General features: G+C 32.7%; 5 protein-coding genes and 1 non-coding gene across 11 annotated transcripts in view; 4 read left to right on the top strand and 2 right to left on the bottom strand.

The window, feature by feature from the left end:
- Positions 1-5,649, top strand: part of LOC126855835 (PR domain zinc finger protein 1) — a 36,804-nt gene extending 31,155 nt beyond the window's left edge. For both annotated transcript variants that reach the window (XM_050603835.1, XM_050603837.1), the window contains exons 6-8: positions 417-2,327; positions 2,928-3,269; positions 3,510-5,649. In XM_050603835.1, the coding sequence (XP_050459792.1) occupies positions 417-2,327; positions 2,928-3,269; positions 3,510-3,670 (2,414 nt within the window). In that variant the 3' untranslated portion in view covers positions 3,671-5,649. The remainder of the gene's footprint in view (positions 1-416; positions 2,328-2,927; positions 3,270-3,509) is intronic.
- Positions 1-12,549, bottom strand: part of LOC126855852 (protein FAM76A) — a 56,139-nt gene extending 43,590 nt beyond the window's left edge. The window contains exons 1-7 of one of the 4 annotated variants that reach the window (XM_050603871.1): positions 12,147-12,549; positions 11,383-11,447; positions 11,091-11,304; positions 10,301-10,437; positions 9,897-10,140; positions 9,577-9,814; positions 2,992-3,111 (exon numbers count right to left, since the gene is read on the bottom strand). In XM_050603871.1, the coding sequence (XP_050459828.1) occupies positions 9,581-9,814; positions 9,897-10,140; positions 10,301-10,437; positions 11,091-11,304; positions 11,383-11,447; positions 12,147-12,242 (990 nt within the window). In that variant the 5' untranslated portion in view covers positions 12,243-12,549 and the 3' untranslated portion in view covers positions 2,992-3,111; positions 9,577-9,580. Of the gene's footprint in view, positions 1-2,991; positions 3,112-8,846; positions 9,464-9,576; positions 9,815-9,896; positions 10,141-10,300; positions 10,438-11,090; positions 11,305-11,382; positions 11,448-12,146 lie in introns of those variants that run through there. The other 3 variants (XM_050603870.1, XM_050603869.1, XM_050603872.1) reach the window with 3 other exon arrangements.
- Positions 12,550-14,235: 1,686 nt separating this feature from the next.
- On the top strand, positions 14,236-18,200 carry LOC126855849 (stromal membrane-associated protein 1). The gene is made up of 8 exons (XM_050603864.1): positions 14,236-14,570; positions 15,280-15,413; positions 15,947-16,114; positions 16,405-16,606; positions 16,678-16,944; positions 17,057-17,322; positions 17,419-17,562; positions 17,777-18,200. The coding sequence occupies exons 1-8, from the start codon at positions 14,453-14,455 to the stop codon at positions 17,894-17,896; spliced, it is 1,419 nt and encodes a 472-aa protein (XP_050459821.1). The 5' UTR covers positions 14,236-14,452; the 3' UTR covers positions 17,897-18,200.
- Positions 18,201-19,311: 1,111 nt separating this feature from the next.
- Positions 19,312-19,827, top strand: LOC126855858 (40S ribosomal protein S28). Its single transcript, XM_050603883.1, has one exon. It carries the CDS (start codon positions 19,383-19,385, stop codon positions 19,578-19,580), a length of 198 nt encoding a protein of 65 aa, XP_050459840.1. The 5' UTR covers positions 19,312-19,382; the 3' UTR covers positions 19,581-19,827.
- A 448-nt stretch (positions 19,828-20,275) lies between these two features.
- Positions 20,276-22,114, bottom strand: LOC126855856 (MRG/MORF4L-binding protein). 2 transcript variants are annotated; one of them, XM_050603878.1, is made up of 5 exons: positions 22,045-22,114; positions 21,525-21,770; positions 21,317-21,438; positions 20,726-21,080; positions 20,276-20,638 (listed from the first exon to the last, which is right to left on the bottom strand). In XM_050603878.1, exons 2-5 carry the CDS (start codon positions 21,637-21,639, stop codon positions 20,484-20,486), a joined length of 747 nt encoding a protein of 248 aa, XP_050459835.1. In that variant the 5' UTR covers positions 21,640-21,770; positions 22,045-22,114; the 3' UTR covers positions 20,276-20,483. The 2 variants fall into 2 exon arrangements, with proteins under 2 accessions (XP_050459835.1, XP_050459834.1); XM_050603877.1 differs by lacking the exon at positions 22,045-22,114 and having other exon boundaries at positions 21,525-21,945.
- A 126-nt stretch (positions 22,115-22,240) lies between these two features.
- Trnap-ugg (transfer RNA proline (anticodon UGG)) lies at positions 22,241-22,312 on the top strand. Its single transcript has one exon. It is a non-coding gene; the product is annotated as a tRNA-Pro (tRNA).
- The last annotated feature ends 220 nt before the right edge of the window (positions 22,313-22,532 follow it).

A 22,532-nucleotide genomic window follows, 5' to 3' on the forward strand; every position in this document is an offset into this window, starting at 1 on the left:
ATAAACTTTCAGTAAATAAATATAATAAACGTAATTAAAATAATATATTTATATTATTAACATCTTAAATTTCGAGTGAATTTGGTATGTCTTGTTACCTAGACATACTGAAATAAAATTTTCAATATTAGAAGCATATAATAAGTATATAAAATATGTAATATGATTGAAGTGTATGAGCTATACATTATGCGTATTGCAGTTATCTCTATTTGTATATTTCCTGATCAATATGATATCGACGAAAAAATGATAAAATAATAAATAAAAAAATTATACTACTATTATAAATATATCAACGTTATTCAGAAATTTACAGATATTATGATTTATTTGTTTCAAGTATTTTAATTAATTTGGATGTTGGATTAATTAATTTAAGCACCACGACATTGAATATGTTAAATATCTCTCAGGGCAACAAGTACAACAGTCAACGCTACCAACGGAAATTTCACCTAGTGTCGACGTGATGCCTCTGAAAGACTCGTCAATTTACGAAAGGCGTCAGATGACGCCAACAGATGGTTCCGTGAGATCAGACGAAGGTTACCACTCGAATTACCACGACGAGATTCTGACACCACCTGAGGAAAGCAGCGAATCCGATAGTGAAAACAATTATGTGCTAGATTTTAGTAAATCATCGGTATGCGGCAATGAAATTTTGAAACAAGACAATACTGCAACGAAGAATGAATACAGAAAGGTCAAGATCAAGATATCCAAAACCTATGGCAACTTCCAGGCAACAAAAAGCATAACCGACAGCCCGACGAAGGAAAAGGACCAAGAACTGTCCAATCGAGCGGTTACCCCGGAACTTCAGAAACCAGTATCGCCCATTATTCTGCAGAAGAATACGATATTGTCAACTGTAAACGAAGATGAGATAGCCGAAAAGAATCCAAAGCCTTTCTATGAACCGGAGGTAAAAAACGGCAGCCTATCCATGTCTGGCAGATCCGCCTACCTGGTCAACTCACCCAGCAGTTCCATCTTGGAAAACATTCTACTACGCAACAGTACGGATAATAATAACAATAACAGTCACGGTCATCATCATAATAGCGGCTCACAACATCATCAGCACCATCAAATGCATCATCAGACTCACGTGGATTCGGTGACGCCGCCACCCTCCAGCCCCACCGAAATGGCGTATTCTTACAAAAAATCTCATCGTTACGGTAACCTTCTACCCTGTAGTCCAGACTCTAGCTCAAACTTGCCCCTGCAAGCAGACACGTGCGTCAACTCGACCAGCGGTAATAGCGTTGCATTGCCCGGCATGCAGAGCCCCACCGGCAACATGCACTCCAGCACGGGAGGACCGCATTCGAGCACCGGAGGAAGCAACGGTAGCTTGCCGATGCATCCCGGAAACTTACACTCGTCCAGTAGCGCTGGCGGCAACATTCATTCCAGCACAAACGTACTCTCATCTAATGCAATACTGACGTCTACCAGCAATCTGCATCCGGCATCCACGACGATGAACGGTTGTCCGCCAAAGCGAAAGACCAAATCGCCGTCGCCGTCATCGAGTCAGAATGGCATTTCTACTCCGACGACGATCCTTTATTCCGGCAACTCGGGCACTACCGGTTCGGGAAGTTGTCAAATCGAATCTGCCAATCCGGTTTATCCGAATTCCGCCGGTAGTAGTAATAGCGGTAGCAGTAGTAATCCGAGCATCTCACCAATCTCGCCGATCCAATCACCCTCGTCCTACGGTCCGTACGGCAATTTGTACGGTCATCAAAACGGCTCGCTGCACCATAATGTGGAAGCGCCGTTATCCATCAACTGCACCGCTTATTCGCCTACACCGAGCAGCAACGTCAGCGTCTACGAAAGGTCTACGGATGGCAGACGGTTGGAGGCAGCTACCAGTAGCAACAGCCACCAATTACCCACCTCGTCGACTATGCAAATTGACAGTAACCAAGCGTTGATCGCAGGAACGCACAATCTCCATTTGGGTCATCATCCAGGTCTCACTATTCATCCTAACTCTTCGTCGTTCCTAAATAGATATTCGCCGAGTTCTTTGTCGCCGGACGATCACGGTTGTTCCCAGAGCGGCTCACTCAGTCCCAACTCCCAGGGCTCGAGGGGCTATAGATCGCTGCCTTACCCGCTCAAGAAGAAGGACGGCAAGATGCACTACGAATGCAACGTTTGCTGCAAAACCTTCGGTCAGCTGTCGAACCTCAAGGTGCACCTCAGAACACATTCCGGCGAAAGGCCCTTCAAGTGCAACGTTTGTACCAAGAGTTTCACGCAGCTGGCACACCTCCAAAAACATCATCTCGTACACACTGGTAAGCGTATCAATCCAATATATCAATGTACAAGCTCGCACAGTGTATCTAAATATTTTTTAATATTAATTATATCGATGTGTAATTTATAAGATCTTTGCTTTTTCAATTCCTAGTAAATTTATTTGTATAAAAAGAAACCTTATATTTATTTAAATTACATATTATATTTTACATATCATTTTTTATTTTATTTAGAGAAGAATAGCCTAAGAAAATCAAAAAAATCAAAAAAAGAATGTCTCTATGAAAACAAATCATAAAATAAATAATGAATAATAAAAAGTACATATATATATATATATATATATATAAATTTTATGTAATATATAATAAAAAGTACATATATATATATATATATATATATATATATATATATATATATGTATATATATATATATATATATATAAATTTTATGTATATATATATATATATATATATATATATTACATAAAATTTAGTATGCATTATATTCCGGATTCTTTATTTAAATATTTATTAATATATCAATCTGGAACTTATATCTTATTATACTTGCATTTACTTGATATAACATTATATATCTGGCTTAATATAATCGTCAATCTGTTTGTTTTTAGGTGAAAAGCCGCATCAATGCGAGATATGCAAGAAGAGATTCAGCTCGACCTCGAACCTGAAGACCCACCTTAGACTACACTCTGGTCAAAAGCCGTACGCCTGCGATCTTTGTCCCGCCAAGTTCACTCAGTTTGTCCATTTAAAATTGCACAAGAGGCTGCACACGAACGAGCGGCCCTACACCTGCCAGGGTTGTGACAAAAAGTACATTAGCGCGAGCGGCCTCAGGACTCACTGGAAGACAACAAGTTGCAGACCGAACAACATCGAGGACGAACTCGCGCTCGCCGCGGCCGTAGGTTCACCGACGTATTACGAGTACGGTCCTGACATGAATGTTGGTAAGTACAAACTCTCGATTAAATGCAATTCAATTCTGTGAGACTAAACAATAGCTTAACTACAGCTTCCTTGTTACGCTAAAGCACTTATTGTGATGAGGAAAATCCTTATCACAGTCGACAAGTTTAACAACGCAAAGTTCGGAGCTTCGTCAAAATTGTTCATTTATCCGAGAACAGAATAACGCAGCGGATAAGGACGCGAAGATAACACGCTAAACGGGCGCATTATGTTTGTAGGAAATATGCCCAAGGAATGCGAGTTGGAGCACATCGATAATTACGACAGGCATGGCTCAGCGCATGGCCCGCACTCCACGTCTCTCCATAATCTGGAAAATTCCGTGGGTAGGCCGAGCGTTATAGAAACGTCCCAGCCGCATATTATCGAATGTACATAAGTCACATGATGGGGTATCAGCCCCTTTCTCGCTCCGGCGTAAAATGTAACCGTGGAAATGTAAGCGAGTTGCTCGCGATCGACTAGAGGAGAGAATGGGCAAGAAAAGTCTTCTTCTGGAATGGCAGCAAGTGTAACGAGTTAACTAATATAGAACGAAAAATTTTCATGAACGTCTTTCTGTTTTTGATAAAATGTGATAAATTTAAAGCGATAAAATAACTTTCATATTTTTTTATCAATACTTTCATTTATGAATTTAAATTATCCAAATTCTACGTTTTGGGAGAGAAAAATAACTTTTTAAAAAGATCGCATGCCTTAATATCTAATTTTTTTTTTTAATTTTTATCGACTTTTTCAGTTTTATTATCTTTAATTTTTTTCAAGTTTCAGGTTGATTTTAAACGATAAACATATTAATATTTAAACATATTAATATTTTATGATAAATTATATAAATGATAGTGACATATATTTTTCATCATTTGGCTATAATCGATTGAATTATTGATTTCAAATGCTAAATTTAAATATTAATAGAAATAAAGAAAATTTTAATTTTTTTATAAAAATCAATTATGAATTTCATTAAAAAACAAAAAAAAAGTCAACTTCTTTTATAAATAATGTGAAAACGCAAGAATAGATCACGATATACATCGGGAAATTTATAAAACAATAAATCATTAGTTGCATGATAAAAAAAAAATCGTTCAATCGATTGAAATAACCGCCAGTTTAAAACAATATAATTTCTTATATTATTTAAAATTTTGTTACTTTAGTGCCAAGGGCGAGATCCAAAAAGATAAATTTTTTTAAGGGAATTGACAAAGCTTTTCCTAGAGACGCATAAAATGTTCCTTCTTTATAAATATATACTCGTTCCTATTTTTTTCTATATTTTTACTCGTCATCAACAAAGAGTGTAACGTTCAAAATTGAGTTTGAATGTTTAATCAACATACGATAAAATCGTGATGTTACCATTCCAAGAGAAATGGGACGGAGTATAAACATATGCATAATAAAGTACCAAAGTCGCTCGGATTTCTCCGAGAAATTTTCTCGATTACTTTTCCACGATGCATCTTAGGGTCGCATGTCGAAGATGGTGATAATGCAATAAATCGCGCCAATGATTTTAATAAATAATCTTTAATCATTTAAAATATATCGAATTGATTAGCGATCTTATAAATCGATCTGACTTTTTACATAAACATTGCAATTTTACTTTTCTTAGAAATAATTAAATTATTTCTTAATACATTCATTTAATGATGTACATAAGTAACGGCATTATAAATATAATTGCTTCCCAAATCTGAGTAATAAATATTAAAAGAATAAGATCAATTTGAAAAATTGTCAGAAAATCGCAATGACCATCACAGCATCAAATGTATTTAAAAAAAAAAGAAGTAAACATTTTACATATCGTATGTTTAGTTTTTCCAAAACGAAATGTCACGATATCTTCGACGTGCTTAAGTCGATGTGTAAAATGGCGGATTTTGTCGGCACCCGTCATGAGATGTTCGCATAATGCGCAAGCAACAACAGCAAAGAGTAACAAAAAGAATACGAACAACCAGAGACGACACGACTGCAACTATACGAGACCTGTACCTGTATATACTAATATTACTCTATTAATTATTCAATAATTTAAAAAAGATAATATAAGAAGTTCTAATTTATGAATACCCGTGTATATATAAGTATGCGTGTATGTGTGTGTGTATCTATGCGTATATATACATACGTGTGTACATTTGTATTAAGTATATAAATTTACATGTATACACACGTTTGTATATGTACGTGTGTCTGTGTGTGTGCATCGTTGCCGGTTAGCGAACGGTATACTGCGCTTTACGGTAACTTTTCGCGGTACAAATTTTATTAAAAATAGAATAATTTATTAATGCGTGTTGTATAAAAAAAAACAAAAAAAAAAACAAAAAACAAAATGTTAAGATCATCGACATGAGATTCCATTATATTTGTTTCTACTTTGTAATTCGTCTTTTTATACACAATTGATATGTGTAGCTCTCTCCTTTTTTTCTAAATGCTCTTTTTTTTTTAAGAAGTTTTTTTTTAAATCTCTATATCTCTAACGAGAAATTTTACATTTATAATATCGCGTTAATATTTATCGAAATTATATCGAGTTTTCTCATCAGGATAACGAGATCTCTTCTTTCTTTTTTTTTCGGATTTCAATTGCAGAAAGAAGCGATAAAGATAATGGTACATCAAATCATGTACTGTAATTTTTTAATCATTCTTTTTGTATATTATTGCTAACATTTATTCCTCGATATGTATTTCTAATATCGCTATTCAATTAATTTTCATGCTCGAGTGTATTTCTACTACAGCTTTTTTTATATTGATTCTCTCTTTACACAACGTTCATTGATTAGAAAATGTATACTTTGCAAAGTTTTGATTGCCTAAAGATATTTTCCTGTGTGCGCTTCGATGAAAAAAATACCTGTAGCTTTAACTGATTAAAATCTAAATACGAAGAGGGAATCATCGTTTGTATAATTGAAAGTTATGGTAGAAAGTCTAGTCAAAACATTTCAAAGAGAATTAGCGCACATTTACACAATATGACTATCAAGTTCTCATATTGAATTTTTTAAAAAACACTCTGACTATTAAAAAGAATTGTCGATAAATATTTAAAAGTCATCCAAAATGGAAAAAGATTTGTACGGAGGAGTTTCAAGAAGTTTTCGTCAACATTTATTAACATTTTATCAATATATTAAAAATTATACAGAAAGTATAATAACATCAAGGCAACGTTGAATATTTAAATAAAATTTTTTTCAACCTTCCTTGTTTAAAAAAAAAAAAAATAATAATTTGGCAACTTGATGGACATACTGCATATAATATGCGTCTCTTAAGAAAGGTATATATTTTGCAAAATTGAATTAAATTTCTGCAAAAATGATATTATTAAAGGATCTTGTGCGCACGAATAATCGATTCTTTGATCATCTCGTACTTGCTATACAAGAAGAAAAAGAAAAAAAAGTTAGAATTAACGAATATAATTGTCGAAGGTCTAATATTTCTTTTTCATAAATTTTACGTACATTTGACAAATTCGTACTTCCATTAATGCTAAGCTGGGTGAAACGAGTTAATTCCGAGCGCAGCTTACCGTATGTAATGCGAGACAAATCCTCTTTACTGAACGGCGATTCGTTCTAAGACTTCGTGGAAAACGAGAATGACACTTTTTAAAAGAATAAAAATTTTTTAAACGCGGAGTCGATGTTCCCGAAATGCCGTTCCGTAACGATATCGATCTAAAGGGCGTATCGCAGACTGATATATATATATATATATATATATATATATATATATATATATATATATCGTTTGTGAGATTCTAAAAAGCCACATGCACATCGCGATACGACTCTGTATGGAACGAGAGAATGAACAGAGAAAGAGAGAGAGAGTCTGTGTGTATGATATAGATTATGAATGATTTTCAAGATTATAAGAGCGCAGAGTGTGTTAGGGAATGTATTATTATTCTAAATTTTGGCTTCCTTCGCAAGATCCTCCGAGGCTTCGGTTTCGCAAAAATTTTCCCTATCACGTTCGATGCTACGCAATAAATTTATAAATCATCCCCAAAAAAATTATTCCCGATTGATCTTTCGGGACGCAGCGAAACAAACGCACAACTTCACCTCCGCTAAAAATCGTGACGCTCGTTTGAAATTTTTGCGAAACTGACGATCTTTGTTTCTCCATTCCCGAATATTTATTATACTATCCAACATCTGTCTCCGCCCGCCGGACAATGTCAAACGCACTCGAACGAAAAGATTTCACCTCGACAGTTATATATAAATTTTAACGAGCATTCGAACTCGATTCGCGAGACAAATGCGAGACGATGTATGAATCCGCAGGGCCTTTACACTCTTTATAATTTGCTAATATATCCTCTTTAATAATCAGGCAACGGATTATATGCGCGGGCATATTTTATGGGATGTCGAATTCTATACATATAATGTAGCGTACGCTACTCTAGCGGTTTGGATCACCGCAACGCTCAAGATGCTGCCGTGATCAGGCTCCACGTACTCCTCAGAATCAGCGCGTTTACGGTTTACGCACTTTCAGCACCCGTGTTGTATGAGGAGTCTGCGCGCATGTTTCACGCTATAAGAAACAAACACTGGGAAACACGAGGAATATAAGACAAAAAGAAAAGAAATAGCGACATAGAGAAAAACATCTTGGAATACATTGTACAATAATATCGTTACAGCAATAATTTTCTTTGGTGATGATCGTGTGATTCCTAGTGATGTTTCTTATATAGCCCGAGTGTTATTCTGTACATTTTGCATCGATTTCCTACCTTGCCTGCATTTTGGAAGCACTATAAATGAATAACGAAGTAAAACGGAGAGATAGAGGAGGAATCTAGGCGCTTTAGGATTTTGAATCGACGAAAGTTAATAGAGCGAGAGGAAAGACGGGAGAGAGGAGAAGCGCGTAGAGAGGCAGACGGACGTAAAGACCATGTAAATATACGCTGAAAGTAGTGAAATATCGAGAGAAACCGGACAAACGAGGACTACTAATCGCCTCGAAAACAAAACAAGCAATATTTAGTTATTATCATCTCGTAATAATTAAACGATAAAGCTCCAACTGTAGCGTGCACGCACGCGTGCAGGCATTCGTACATATTTAAACGCGACTATAAATTAAATGTTAATTATCCTTACACTTTGTGTATGTATGTATGTGTGTATATATATATATGTATATATATATATATATATATATATATATATATATATATGTGTGTATATATATGTATACAGTGAAATTGTTACGCATTTATTATCATTATTATTAAATAGGTAATGCTCAATTAGCATTTGTTTCTTAAAATAAAGAATAAATATATGGCTGTTGGATATTTATATGCACTATATCACTATCATCTCCATACGTTGTAATCTCCATATGTTGTTACAACCTAATATTGTTAATGATCGAAAACGAAATTATGTTTCATTATAAAGATTACATACGAGAAGAAAAAGACGTGGATATGGACGTGACGTTGATACCAGGATTGAAGCCACAGGAGTGGAACCACAGGGCAATCGGTTTCCAAATTTTTATTGTAAATTGATCTACAATCACCATATCCTGATTCATCGCTGCTTACATCATTATTATAAATAATAAAATGCCACAGCAACGCTATCCGCGCGTGCGTGTCACTTATTATATTCACACATATGTATGTACATACATATGTGCAATCCATCGATTCAAATTTGTCGATGCGAGCCCGAAATCTATCATAACTTCGTGCGATAAAACAAGATCATTTGATAATTTTTTTTCTTTACGATTCAAATTTTGCTAATTTTTTGTCATAAAAACTGATACTGTTGACAAATCAGCGCAAGGCTTGCAGTCATCGAAAAAGAAAAGAAAATCTAAATTGTTACATATAAATTTTGCACTTGCATTATTGATCTCCCCTAAATGGAGATGCGAGTAAGTCTTTTTTCCAGTACACATATTGTGAGAGAATATAATATACAATTCTATAGTAATTAGAAAAATAATACGATTTCGCCCTGTTAATGGAAACAATTAACTATATGCGTAATGTACCACATGTGTGATTTATGCGGGTATGGACATTCGAGTACAGTTGTCAGTTAATCAATTCCCTGGAAACAATACGAGAAACGGGACTCACTTCACCCTAGATGTTGCAGAATATATCGACTGATGCGTTACTTTATACATCACCATTGCATTTTTGACGTTTAAGGCAAATACTGCCGTTAAAAAGTAGCAAAAATCTGATAGTCTTACCTTATCAAGGTACAGGACTGTCTGTTCCACTCCCACTGTTGGTCCCAGCTTCTGTCTTGGTAGCGGCCACCCGATCACCTCGCTTGGAAGTTTTTGATAACGACGCTACTTCCTTCAGCAAACTAGATATCTTGTGCTGCATATTAGAAATTTTCGCCTCATATTCCTTTTCCGACGCTTTCATTTTATTGCGTAACTCAGTTTCGGATGTGAAATTTTTCGCCTTAAGTTCGGTAATCTGCAATCAAAATGTCAATTATTTATTTTATTGTTCTTATCTGTTTCGAGAAACAGGAACTTGCAAAAATTTTGTTACGTACTTGTCTATCTTTTGCTAATAACTGACTGTCTTTTATAGTAATTTGCTTTTGAAGATGCGCTATCTTTTCTTTGAGTTGCGTAACCGCCACGACGTGATCCGAACTGTTTGGATCGTGCGGATCGTGCACTCCAGCCATTCGCGCCGCTTTCACGGGAGTGGGACCGTTCGTTTCTCCGCCCTCAGATTGCGGTGGCAACTTTGTTACATCGACTCTGTGCGGTCTTTTATTGTGGCCTTTTAATCTATAATGGAAAGCATGAAACATAAACGAGAGTTCCGCTGGCACAATCTGCAAAATTTACCGAACACACGTCTTGCATGGATTCAAAAAATTGTAATATCCACGCAATATTAAGGCTACCAAGCGCAAAGTTACCTTGTGACATTATGTATTATAATTACTTTTGTTCTTTGTGCTTTGCAGCCCGCTGTTGTGCCATTTTCATATGTGCCCTTCTTTCTGCATCTGACTGCTTTGTCTTTGCCAATGCTCGTTTATACGACAATGTACAGAGCCAACATAATAACTTGCCATCTACCTAAAAACCAGAACATCACCATAACTGATTTAGTAGCATTATGGTAAGGCAGAGATTTATTATCATGTACCAACAAGAGAGAGAGGAAGAGAGAGAAAAAGAGGTCTTAGCTGTAGAAATTACACTTGATGTTTATTCGCTCTTTCTAAAAAAAGAAAAGAAATTGAGGAAGTCAAACATATAAATTTAGAAAATATAACTATTATAGTAAAATTGCAAATGCAGCTACTCTCGACTATTCAAAATAATAAAACAGATTGTAAAATATATATTTGTAAAGTGTACAAAAAACTGTATACAATCTTTAAAAATTTCCGTAATTTTTTCCGTATACAAATTTTTTGTAATAAAAATATTTATTATTTAAGGAATATCTAAAATATCTAAAATGTCAGAATATTCTCAAAAATACATACAATAATTATATTAAAGCCATAGTTAAATTTATGGAATAAAATTTAAGTTTATTTAGGTATATCCTTAGAGAAACAACAGTAAATTATGTCAACAAATATAAAAGAATATCCAAAAAAAAAAAACAATACATAAATATCAATAGAAAAATCTCACTTATAATATAATTATATTACACACTTAGAGATCATCTCTTTCTCTAGCAATATTGAAAGCACCAAACATATTGCATATGTTACCTTTTTATCCTCATCCTGTCTATCAAAGGCACACTTCTGCTTGCATTGTTCGCATGTAACTGGTGGTCCATAGCGTTTCTCCGAGTTTGTACACCGTTGGCATTTGCTACCAATAAATGCAGCTATAGTATTGCAATACTCGCAAGCCGATGGCTTCCCATAGGATTTTACATTTTGCTCGCACTTTTTACATATAGTGCTCGTATTGCCTTTTCTGCAAAATCAAACAAAATATAATAATGCATAGTTTTATTTGTTCCATTTAATTTTTAAAAAAACAACTTAAACTTACATAGTTTGTTGAAATTCTGATCTGCAGTATGTACATTTTACCACAGGAAATGCTCCTCTGCATTCCTAAATAACATCAAATTTTCTTAAATATTAACAAAAATAAAGTTAAAAATATTTCACGTTTTCATATTTTTTTAATGATAGTAATATTATATAAATAATATCTTGCAGTTTTTACTGCATTTATCAAAATTACATGTTTACTATGATACACACACATATATATACATATATAATATTCCATAAAAAAACGAGAAATTTTTACTATTTTAAATATCATTGTAAAAAATTAACATATAGCAAAATTTTTGTATTCTCAAAAATTACTCTCAAATTCTCGAATTTAATCAACATTTACGTCATCGCGAGCAATGTGGAATTGGGCTTTATCGCAATAAAAATAATCCAGCGTGACGAGCACGGAAAATACACTTTATTAAATCGTGCTTGAACAAATTTCCTTATCTTGTACTGTATGCATTTCATTGTGTATTTACGTAGGAATGTAACATGTTTATACAACTTGAATCTTGCAACACTACGCTTACAGAAAAAAAAAAACATATTACTATACACGATAAATCGTTGTATTTATAATCATTATATCTCGTAGGGAAATTACACGATCGATGTTGCAACAGAGAAATCTTTTCGGTAGTCTATCATCGCGATGAAACAGATTCGTCGCGTGAAAAAAACGTACGTTGTAAAAAAAACGACGCAAGAACCGCGGACAGAGATGGATTGTTTACATTATTATACCTTGCACAATTGTTGTCCGGGCGAGAGGTCTTCGAAGGGATGCCTGGAGAAGCATCGGGAGCACGCGAAGAGCGCTTGCACGTTGTTCGCGCTCATCTTTAGGCAGCAAGTCGCTGGATACGTCACTGGGCAACGCGACGACGAGAGGCGGCAGCCGAAGAGGCGCGATAGATCGAAGAAGGAGAGAGAACAATCACGCGCGGCTACTGTTTCGCGACGAAAAAAAAAAAGGGGGAAGAGAACGAAGAGAATCGATGACGACGCGATGATTATCCCAATCGTGATCGAATCCGCTATTCTTTTCCGCCGCGAAAAACGGTTGTTGACTTTTACGTAGCCATCTGCGATCGGCGACCGCCGCGACCGAGCAATATGGCCGACCGTAACAGTCGAAGTGGCCGTTCGAGGGCGCCACTCGCGGCTATGTTCGTTCGGATTGAGCGTCGCTAGCCCGGCGTTCTGAAAATCATTCAATAATAGCGCAAAGTCGAATACACCCACGCTACATGCTACATATATGTGTTTAAAAAAAAGATTCTTTTTTTCTATATTGAAAAGAGACGCTTAATTGCTTACGATATAAAATACCTTACAAAAAATATAATTATAATACCAGTGAGACATTACCTATATATTAAAAAAACCATTAAATCTCATTTAAAACAATCAATTTTATAATATGTATTTATTTTATAATATATACATAATACATGTATACACATATATACATGTATATATATATATATATATATATATATATATATATATATATATATATCGAATTCGGTTGAATGTACTGCGTATTGATACACATTAAAGGTATATTATTATACAAAAATTTACAATATAAACATAAATAATTAAAATATTAAAATTATTATAACATAAGGTATTATCATTATTCGTATTCAAGAATAATATAATAATAGCTATTGTTATTATTATTCAGCTCCTAGTATTAATTATTTTACTTCTTTAAATACTTACTCAGCAGATAATATTTTTAAAAATGTTTTTAAAAATATTTTTAAAAATATGGTTTTGCTCATATATATATATGAGCATCTATGACGTCATAAATTTATACATTTATACAATTTATACAATTATATCTTTTATATACATCAGTATATAATATTCAGCTTCAATTTTCTAATTAATAACATATCTAATAAACAACACATAAACATGACACGAAACTTTTAAAATCGTAGATATATATATATATATCTTCGATATCATTTTCCTATCAATCTTCCTATATCATCTTAGTATCTTTTAATATTTTATCGTATATTAGAATTAAAGGTTTTGTTTGGCAACAGATACTCTCGGTGGTTTTGCCATTTGCTTGCCGAGAGGTGGCGATCAAATAGAATTTTGATATATATATATATATATAATAATAATATTATATGTAGTATTATAATAATATTTATAATATTATATTATATATAAATTCTAGCTGCAGGGTTTGAACTTGAGTCCTGGGGCATATAGAGCGGATATACCACAACACCCGCTTGTGCCACGATCGCCACACTTTACATTTGTATATATTTATTTATATATTCTGTGTTTAATAAGTAAACCGAATATAAAATTTTATATATAATGACATTCATGTTTCAGCAAAATGTATCCATATAAAATAATTAATAGTAATTTAATTCTGTTATTGTATTTATTGAAGAATATGTCCATTATAAAAGATATTTTTTAATATTTTTTAATTTTACATGATATATAATTTTATTAATATTGAAATGGCATTTAAATGTCTGTATTTTTATAGAATTTTAAAAACTAGATATATATTTATAGACATTAACAAAATATTATATACAGGATTATTTAAATAAAAATAAATTATAAGATATAAAAACCGCTGGTCACTGATGCTGTAAGATTTTAAATACATCTAACAAGTTTTTATTATTCATTAAATCTAAACGCGACTTTTTTATAGAATCTCAATAGTAAATATTTATTAATTCATTATAACACGGCGCCTCGCGGATCGATCGGTAACGCGTCAAATTCACCGCTCGGTTATTCCCCATTTGATAACGATACGAAATTTACCTACGGCTGCGCGTCTCCAATGTGCATTATCTCTTATTCGGTGACCGCGCGACACGGCCACCGAAGCTAATGGAATCCTTACGCTACGGAATTCGTTACGTGGTATTGTCGCGCCGCGCGTCCGTCCAGCGTTATCGCGGGGAGGCGACACTGACATCGCTGACAAGTCGCGATCGCGCGTGGCCCGTGTCTGTGATTTCACGAAGACGCTCTCACCGAAAATGACGTCCCGTCACGAAAAGGAGCGTGCCAAGCAGATCCAGGAGAAATGTCAAAACCTGCTGACGCAAATGCTCCGCGATGAAGATAACAAGTATTGCGTTGACTGTGACGCGAAAGGTTTGTCTGACAATGTGGGGGAGAGAGTACTATTATTCCTATACACTTTCTTTTCTCTCTCTCTCTCTCTCTCTCTCTCTTTCTCTCTTATACTTTCTCAACGCCCTGACGATTTCCAGAGAATATTCTTTATATTGTGCATATCATTTTTTTTATCGCATTTGAATTTCTCTCTTAAAATCAATATTTGTTTGTCAAGATCGATCATGACGTAGCTTCATAAAATTCCAAGGCATTATGGACTTTTAATTTCCGTTCTGACACGCTGTCAATGCATCATCTTTAACGTGTAACATTGTCAAAATTTTTTTGTCAATTTCATAGTTACAAGCATTCGAATTTTGGCTCAAAAATTGGCGAACATTTTTTTCATTCCTCCTCTCCCCTCTTCTTCCTCTTTCTCCTCCCTCTACCTTCTCATTGTCTCGTGATAATTAAATTTTGATAAAAAATATACAGATGTTTTTATGTACAATCTGACATGTTATATGTTGAAAGAAAGCTCATAATAATAATCATGGATATATGAATGTTTTTTGTTATATATATATATAAATAGATCAATTGGTTGACGAAATATTTTTTATTGATAGTTATTTTTATTTGTTTTTTATTAAAATTCTTTCATTAAAAGTCTTTAAATAGATTCTATATTCTCAGATGAGAGATAACATATTTATAATATCCTGGATGAATATATATTTTATAGGACCAAGATGGGCTAGCTGGAACTTGGGAATTTTCTTGTGTATTCGATGCGCTGGTATACACAGAAATCTTGGTGTGCATATAAGCAAAGTCAAGTCTGTTAATTTAGACACATGGACACCAGAACAAGTAGTTGTATGTACTAGTAATATATACACTATAATATGTGTATAATATATACACTTTATGATTTTTTAATAAAAAATAATATTTTTATACATCATTTTATATATTAGAGAGTTCTATAATTGTATAAGTTTATAATTTTCTTATGAATCTTGTAAAGTACATACACACAATTGCTATAGAGAAATTAATATCAATTTTTAATAACATTTAAATTTTAAGAATTTAAGTTTTTGTCTTTATAATATTTTCTATAATATTATATATCTATAAGATATTAATTATTGTTTTTCTAAATACTTAAAGTTTTTAATATTTTCTTAAATAGATAATATATATATTCTACAAATAAATAAAGTGAGAAAAATATTTTAGTATATGATATTGAAACTATTAAGTGTTTATTCTGTTTTTACTTGCCAATCTTTATGTAAACTTTATATTACATAATTAATCTTATTAAGTCAATGCATTAATCTTATTTAAGGCATTATATTATTTATTACACTAAAAATATATGTAACTCTCTTTAAATTTTCTAGAGCTTACAGCAAATGGGCAATTCTCGAGCCAGAGCAGTCTATGAGGCAAATCTTCCAGATAGTTTTCGAAGACCTCAAACAGATTGTAGTCTTGAGAGTTTTATTAGGGCAAAATATGAACACAAAAAGTATATAGCCAGAGAATGGGTGCCACCTCCTTTACCAAAAGTATGATTATTATTTAATAATATATGTATAGTAATTTTAATATTTACGTTTCAACATAATATTGGTTTCAATAAAATATATAAAATATATAACATTATTGTGTATAAAAAAAACTTTATAATGTTTTGCTTTGTGCTGTAGACATTAGTTATTTGCTACTGATAAATTATATTCTCTTGCCTAAAAGACTATATTCATAAAAAAATATTTGTGTGCAATATTAATTTTATATTTGCAAGATTATGACTATATGATGTATTTGTAAGTTTAAATAAGAAATATTGCCAAAGGTAAATTGGGACAAAGAACTCGATGAAGAAGCTGAGAGACAACGCAGACGAAAAAAGGAGAGCTCTGAAGCTGCAAGCAATGTGCTCCCACTTGTAAAAAAACCAGAAGTAGTGCCTCAATTGCCAAAACCTCGCAGTTCTGTCAGTCCTAAACTCGGTAGAACAAAAGAAAGCTCTGCAATTTTGGACCTCTTAGGTCTTGGTATGTTTTTCATCTCTTATGGATATAATCTGCGAGTTATCAACAGCTTGTTTATTTTAATATCATGATAGATGCACCAGCAACTAATCAAATAAATGCAAATGGTTCTGGAGATGACGTATTTTCTTCCTTTTTATCTGCACCACCTGCTTCAACTACCACAAGTGGAAATGATGTTTCTAATGGAAGTAAAACAGCTACTACTATAAAAAGTGAAGAAGAAAGTTTCTTTGAACAATCAGCACCACTATCTCAAGAAAAAAGCAAAATGACAAAGGATAGTATTTTAGCATTATACGGTACACCAAGTCATCAATCAGCAATTTATGGTGCTCCAGGTTAGTGCATATTACACATGTGACAGAAATACTACTGATTTGAAAAATCATATATTAAAAATTGTATGCACATTAATGTACACATTAGTATTCTTATTTATATGTATTTCAGGGGGAATGTATTCTCAACATTCTATACCATATAAACAGCAAATGTCAAATGTGGGTACATTTGGACAACAAAGCTCTTTGGGTCAAATCAGCCAACTTCCTACGCAAATACCAGTTACAAATCAGATACTTGTCAATCAAAATCAAATTATAACAAATCCTAGTTCGATAGGTGCTGTAGCAGCCAATCCTTTAGGCTTACATGTAGGACAAATAAATCAACTAAATGGTGTACCAAATGCTGCTATCACGATGCCACCTCAAATGGTAAATAAAGTTTTTCCCATGTTTATATATTATTAATAATTATCATTATAGTTCCTTTTTTTACATTAAAATTTTCGATTTTCTTTGATTTTGTAGATGATGCAATTAGGACAAACTAATATTACTAGTAATAATGGATGGAGTGGTATGTTGACGCAGAATCTTCAGCCAGCTCCTGGCAGCAATCCTTTCTTCAATTTAACAGCACAGCAACAACAAACTACTGCATTCGCTGCTCAAGTATGTAAATTTCAACAAATGTGTTTTGAGATACTCTATGCATGTATGATGTGTGTACATGTGCATATGTGTATGTGTATACTAAATACGAATATATAAAAAGAGTTATGAGTTTTTGTCTATATTTATTATGTCGTAATGTTCTTATCTGTTTTACAAATCAAATCTGTTACTGTAACTGTAACATTTTTTTTTATATCTGTCGTGATTTCAGTTGCCACAACAAATGTCACAAGTGTCTCTGGGTGATATGAACTTTTCTTCTACGACGGGCAAACCTGCCAATGCTGCCGCGTTACCCGGGCAGACTCTTTCTACCAACTTGTGGCAGTAAAAGATATTGCAAATATTGTGAACCTTTGTTATCTCATTCAGTGTTGTATACTAATGTCGACAGTCTATTATTCATCGTAATAATATTTCTATGTCTTTCCGTCGGATGTTGCTTCAGATAGTAATAGAACCGATGGAAACACAGAAATGGGAACACAAAACAGAAAATTACTTGAATACTGTTTCATAATTTGTGAATGTGTATAGTGCTTTGAGTTGATAAATATTTTTCTTCGGAAGCCTGTGCTAGCTTTTAATGTTATTGTTGGTGAAAAAAGATTGGAATAAAACAAATCTTGACTGATTGTGAAGAGGAGTTATTTAGTTAATGACACTAAATATGTACCATATGGTACAAATTAAGCAGTTAAAATAAGAGCTTTTTGTAATTGCGATTAAAGTACATGCCAGGGTCCATTTTCAAACTACAAAGTATTAATTTAAATCGGTGATGGAAAATGATATAATTTTAGCTCGGATTTCGTTGCTATTCATGCTATGTGAAAATGTGTTCGTGAGTTTATTCACAAAAATGAAAACGCTGCGAATTCAATAGAATGACAGTATGTAAATTATGTATTCTTGTATATCGGATAGCATCGAAAATTTAATTTGTTAAAATTATATCAATCTCAAGCTCTGATTCAAATAGAAATATATATATATATATATATACACAAGTTTTATCAGAGATGTAAAAAGACTTAGATCTTCAATGTATTTTTAAGGTACTATAATCGACACATGTGCAATATGTGTCCACATTTATTCTGTATTATTGGTGAATAAATACAAGATAATATAAATATCTTATATCACATATATTTTAGATGAATAAAGTATAGATTGCAAAGAACTACTATTGTGACAATGATTGAAATAATTCTCTCTTGGTAATCAATTATTATTAATTTTTATGAATTATGAGAAAAATCCATTAATGATATGCATTAATGCTAACAACCCTGAGATATTTTGATTGATTTATAATTAAACAATTACAAAAAAAAAAGTTAAAATTATGAAATTAAATAAAAATTGAAAAATCATTACAATCCATTATCTCAAAAATAATTAGAGTTCGACAAATTTAGCAATATTTTATGTTTATAAAATTTCTATTTTATACACAATTTTGACTGAATTGCATTTTTTCTTTTTCCTTTTCTTTTTCTCCAACTTTTAAATATATATCTTATTTTTAGCATATATTAATACAAAAAATTCAATTACAAGAATATAAATCTATTTCTTTTTTCGCATTAGTTTGAAAAAAAAGTCGGAGTTTATTTTTTCATCACGCAAAGTTTTTCAAATCAATTTAAAGTTGGCGCGTTATGTTTGCTATTGGACAGTAACGACTCACCGGAAATCAACGGATAATTTACGCCGCTCTGTGTTCTGTGTCGCTTTATTTATGTGCGATCTCTTCCTTTTGCGTTAGATACTTCATCTATAAGCCACGTGCGAAAAGAGTATAAGCGAATATGGATAAACCAGTCGTTTTGGCACGCGTAATCAAAGTCCTGGGTCGCACTGGTTCACAGGGACAGTGCACGCAGGTGAAAGTGGAGTTTCTGGGCGAACAAAATCGCCAGATAATTAGGAACGTGAAGGGACCGGTACGGGAAGGCGATCTCCTAACCTTGCTCGAGTCTGAGCGCGAAGCGAGAAGACTTCGATAAGGACAGCAGTTTTTAATTAATATTGGAAAACGGTCGCCAGCCACCACCGGACTTCATCAGCTATGGATTTTCTACGTGAATCCTCCACACATGGATCCTCGATCGTCGACGATGATGAGTATTCCTGTCACGTGTCTCCGGAGAAGATACTACAGATCGCGAAACGCATTTTACTCTTTGAAACATTCCTAATGCAATAAAAATTCCACGATATTTTCAATAAATAATCACGGCTGGTAACCACAAATCTCACGCTGTTGTTCTTGCGTTTCCTCGTCACAATTGTAATTTGTAAGATGTAGCGATAAATCATGTAATCAAGGAACAGTTATAAATTTCATGTTCTTTTATTTTTTTTAATAGCAAGATATAATTATACCATTTTATCTTTCTACATTTAATGATCATATATTCTAGAACAATAGAAATTATAGAAAAGAATGTATATAGCAAGTTTGATACCTCAGAAAATAGAAAACTATATAAACTAGAGTTATACATAGTTTAGATAATTTTTACTGTTTTTGAACTACTATAAAATATCTTGCTTCTTTTTATCTATTATATATTAAAAGTAAATTTATTATTGTTGCCTCTCTATTTCTTCATTAGACATTAATTATTAACATTCAGAAGACAAAGTTGTTTAGAAAATATGATAATATATTTAAGCTACATAGTATATGTAAAATCTTTTATAAAAATTAAATGGCTCATATATATATATATATATATATATATATATATACATACATACATACATACATACATACATACATACATACATATATATATACATACATGTTCATATTGTTAGAATACACATTATACTACTCATATATGATAAATTATACAACTTGGACTCAACATGGGATATAAATGTTACAATGTTTATGATAATTGTTATATTCTTCTTCGCTTTGGAGGAGGTGTATCACGTGGACTAGAAGAAGTTTTGGAAGAACTGTCCACACTTTGCCTAGTTGGCCTCTTGGGGATTCTTTTCAAAAGTTCACGACTAGATTCGGAATCCTTGCGCTCCTTTTTTCCATTCGACGCTGAAAAAAAAAAGAAATGTAACGTTTTGTGGGACGTCCATTAATTAGAGAAGGCCACTTAATAATTGAGGTTAATATGTCATTTACCACTTTCTTCTGAATCATCTTTGCCTTTTGAACGACCTTTCGAAGATTTATGTTCTTTCCTTGTATCTTTCACATCCCTAAATTTATCTTTCTTGATCTCCATTTCTTTCACATATTTCTTCATCTCTTCCTTCTTTTTTTCCATATCTTTGCTTCCTTTAAAATCACGCAGTGTATTATCTTTTTTTAAACTTTCCTTAATATCCTTTTCTTTTTTAATCTCTTTGTATTTATCTCTCAGATCTTTCAGTTTTGTTTCCAATTCTTCCTTCTTTCGGGGCTTTGCTACAAATTCTGCCTCCGGTAAAGAAAAATCCATCTCTTGACTGGGGAAAGGTAAATCTTCCATGTCATCCTAATAAAAAATTTAATTTATATGAAAGTAATCTTATATGACTTTGAACAAATTTTGACCATTTTTTTCAATAATAACATACTTTTTCCTCAGTACAGATATAGCTCTTATTATAAAGATATAACTCTTATTATAAATTCAGATTTTAATTGAAAAAAAAAAATATATGAGACTTAAATTAACAAAAAAATTGACTCTAAATATTATTATTTAAATTGTTTTACGCTAATGCTTACCAAAGCCATAAGATCGTACATAGATTCCAAATGATCCCATATCATCTTCAATGACACATCCTTGTGGATGGCAGCACGAAATTTTTCCCATATGCATACCATATGAAAATATTTGTTAACACCTTAAAAACAATTCATTAAATTGCAATGGAGAATTGTTTGTACATAATAATAGTAAACATAACCTCAAGCCGGCTTTGCATCTTACCGACTGGTTTGTGTCCATTCATAGAGAAGAAAAGCTGAATCTCATTTTCCACGTTCCATTCTATCTCGTCAAATGAAGATTCTGTTTGCTTTTCTTTTACAGCCATTTTATACATAAGTCTACTTAGCCTATACACTCGAATTGACTCAAATGGAACAGCTTGTTTAGATTGAATATCAACACTCGAGTGTTTTATTGATCAATCCATTAATTTTTCTTCTTTCCTTTTTGGATTTTTGTCCTCTTCTGGAACAAAGTATCAGCTCAATTTATTTATCGTTTTTACTTACGATACGTATCACGTTAGAAAGTAATTTTTTAAAATGCGCTTTGTGTGTATATTTGCACTAAGCAAAACACAAGGTTCCAGCAAGGAAACACAGGTGGACACAATGTCACGTAATTGACCATTAAAAAGAGAATTTTTTCTGAAATTTTTAATGTGTTATCTGACACGGACTTAATTAATTCACTAGGATCTGAATGTAAAAAGTAAAAAGTGTAAACAAAACAATCAAACCTATTATGTTATTGTGCAAACGTGTTATATCATAAATTTCCATCAATATAAAAACAAATCCTTTTTTCGTTCGATTACTTTCGATACTCAAATAATGTTTAATACTTGTAATATTTTATCAGATGCAATTCAAATCTTTGCAATTGTATCATATTTCCATATCAGATCTATCTTTTGTAACTGGCAACGGTCATCAGGCCTCTTGGTCTAGGGGTATGATTCCTGCTTTGGGTGCAGGAGGTCCCGGGTTCAAATCCCGGAGGGGCCCGATTTTTTTTTTTAAAAGTAACTCTTGTAAATTTCTTTCTTTTTATATAATCATCGCACAAAAATTTTTATAAATTTGAATAATTTATTCATAACAATAAGTGTAAAGAGTCAATTCTGAAAAAAAAAAGCTTATCTATCCTTTTATGTAAAATTGACGCATTCTCTTATGTCATAATAAAAAAAAAATTATCTAGTTATAATTAATTATTTTTATTTTA

The sequence above is a fragment of the Cataglyphis hispanica genome, chromosome 17 (genome assembly GCF_021464435.1).
Source record: "Cataglyphis hispanica isolate Lineage 1 chromosome 17, ULB_Chis1_1.0, whole genome shotgun sequence".
Taxonomy (NCBI): domain Eukaryota; kingdom Metazoa; phylum Arthropoda; class Insecta; order Hymenoptera; family Formicidae; genus Cataglyphis; species Cataglyphis hispanica.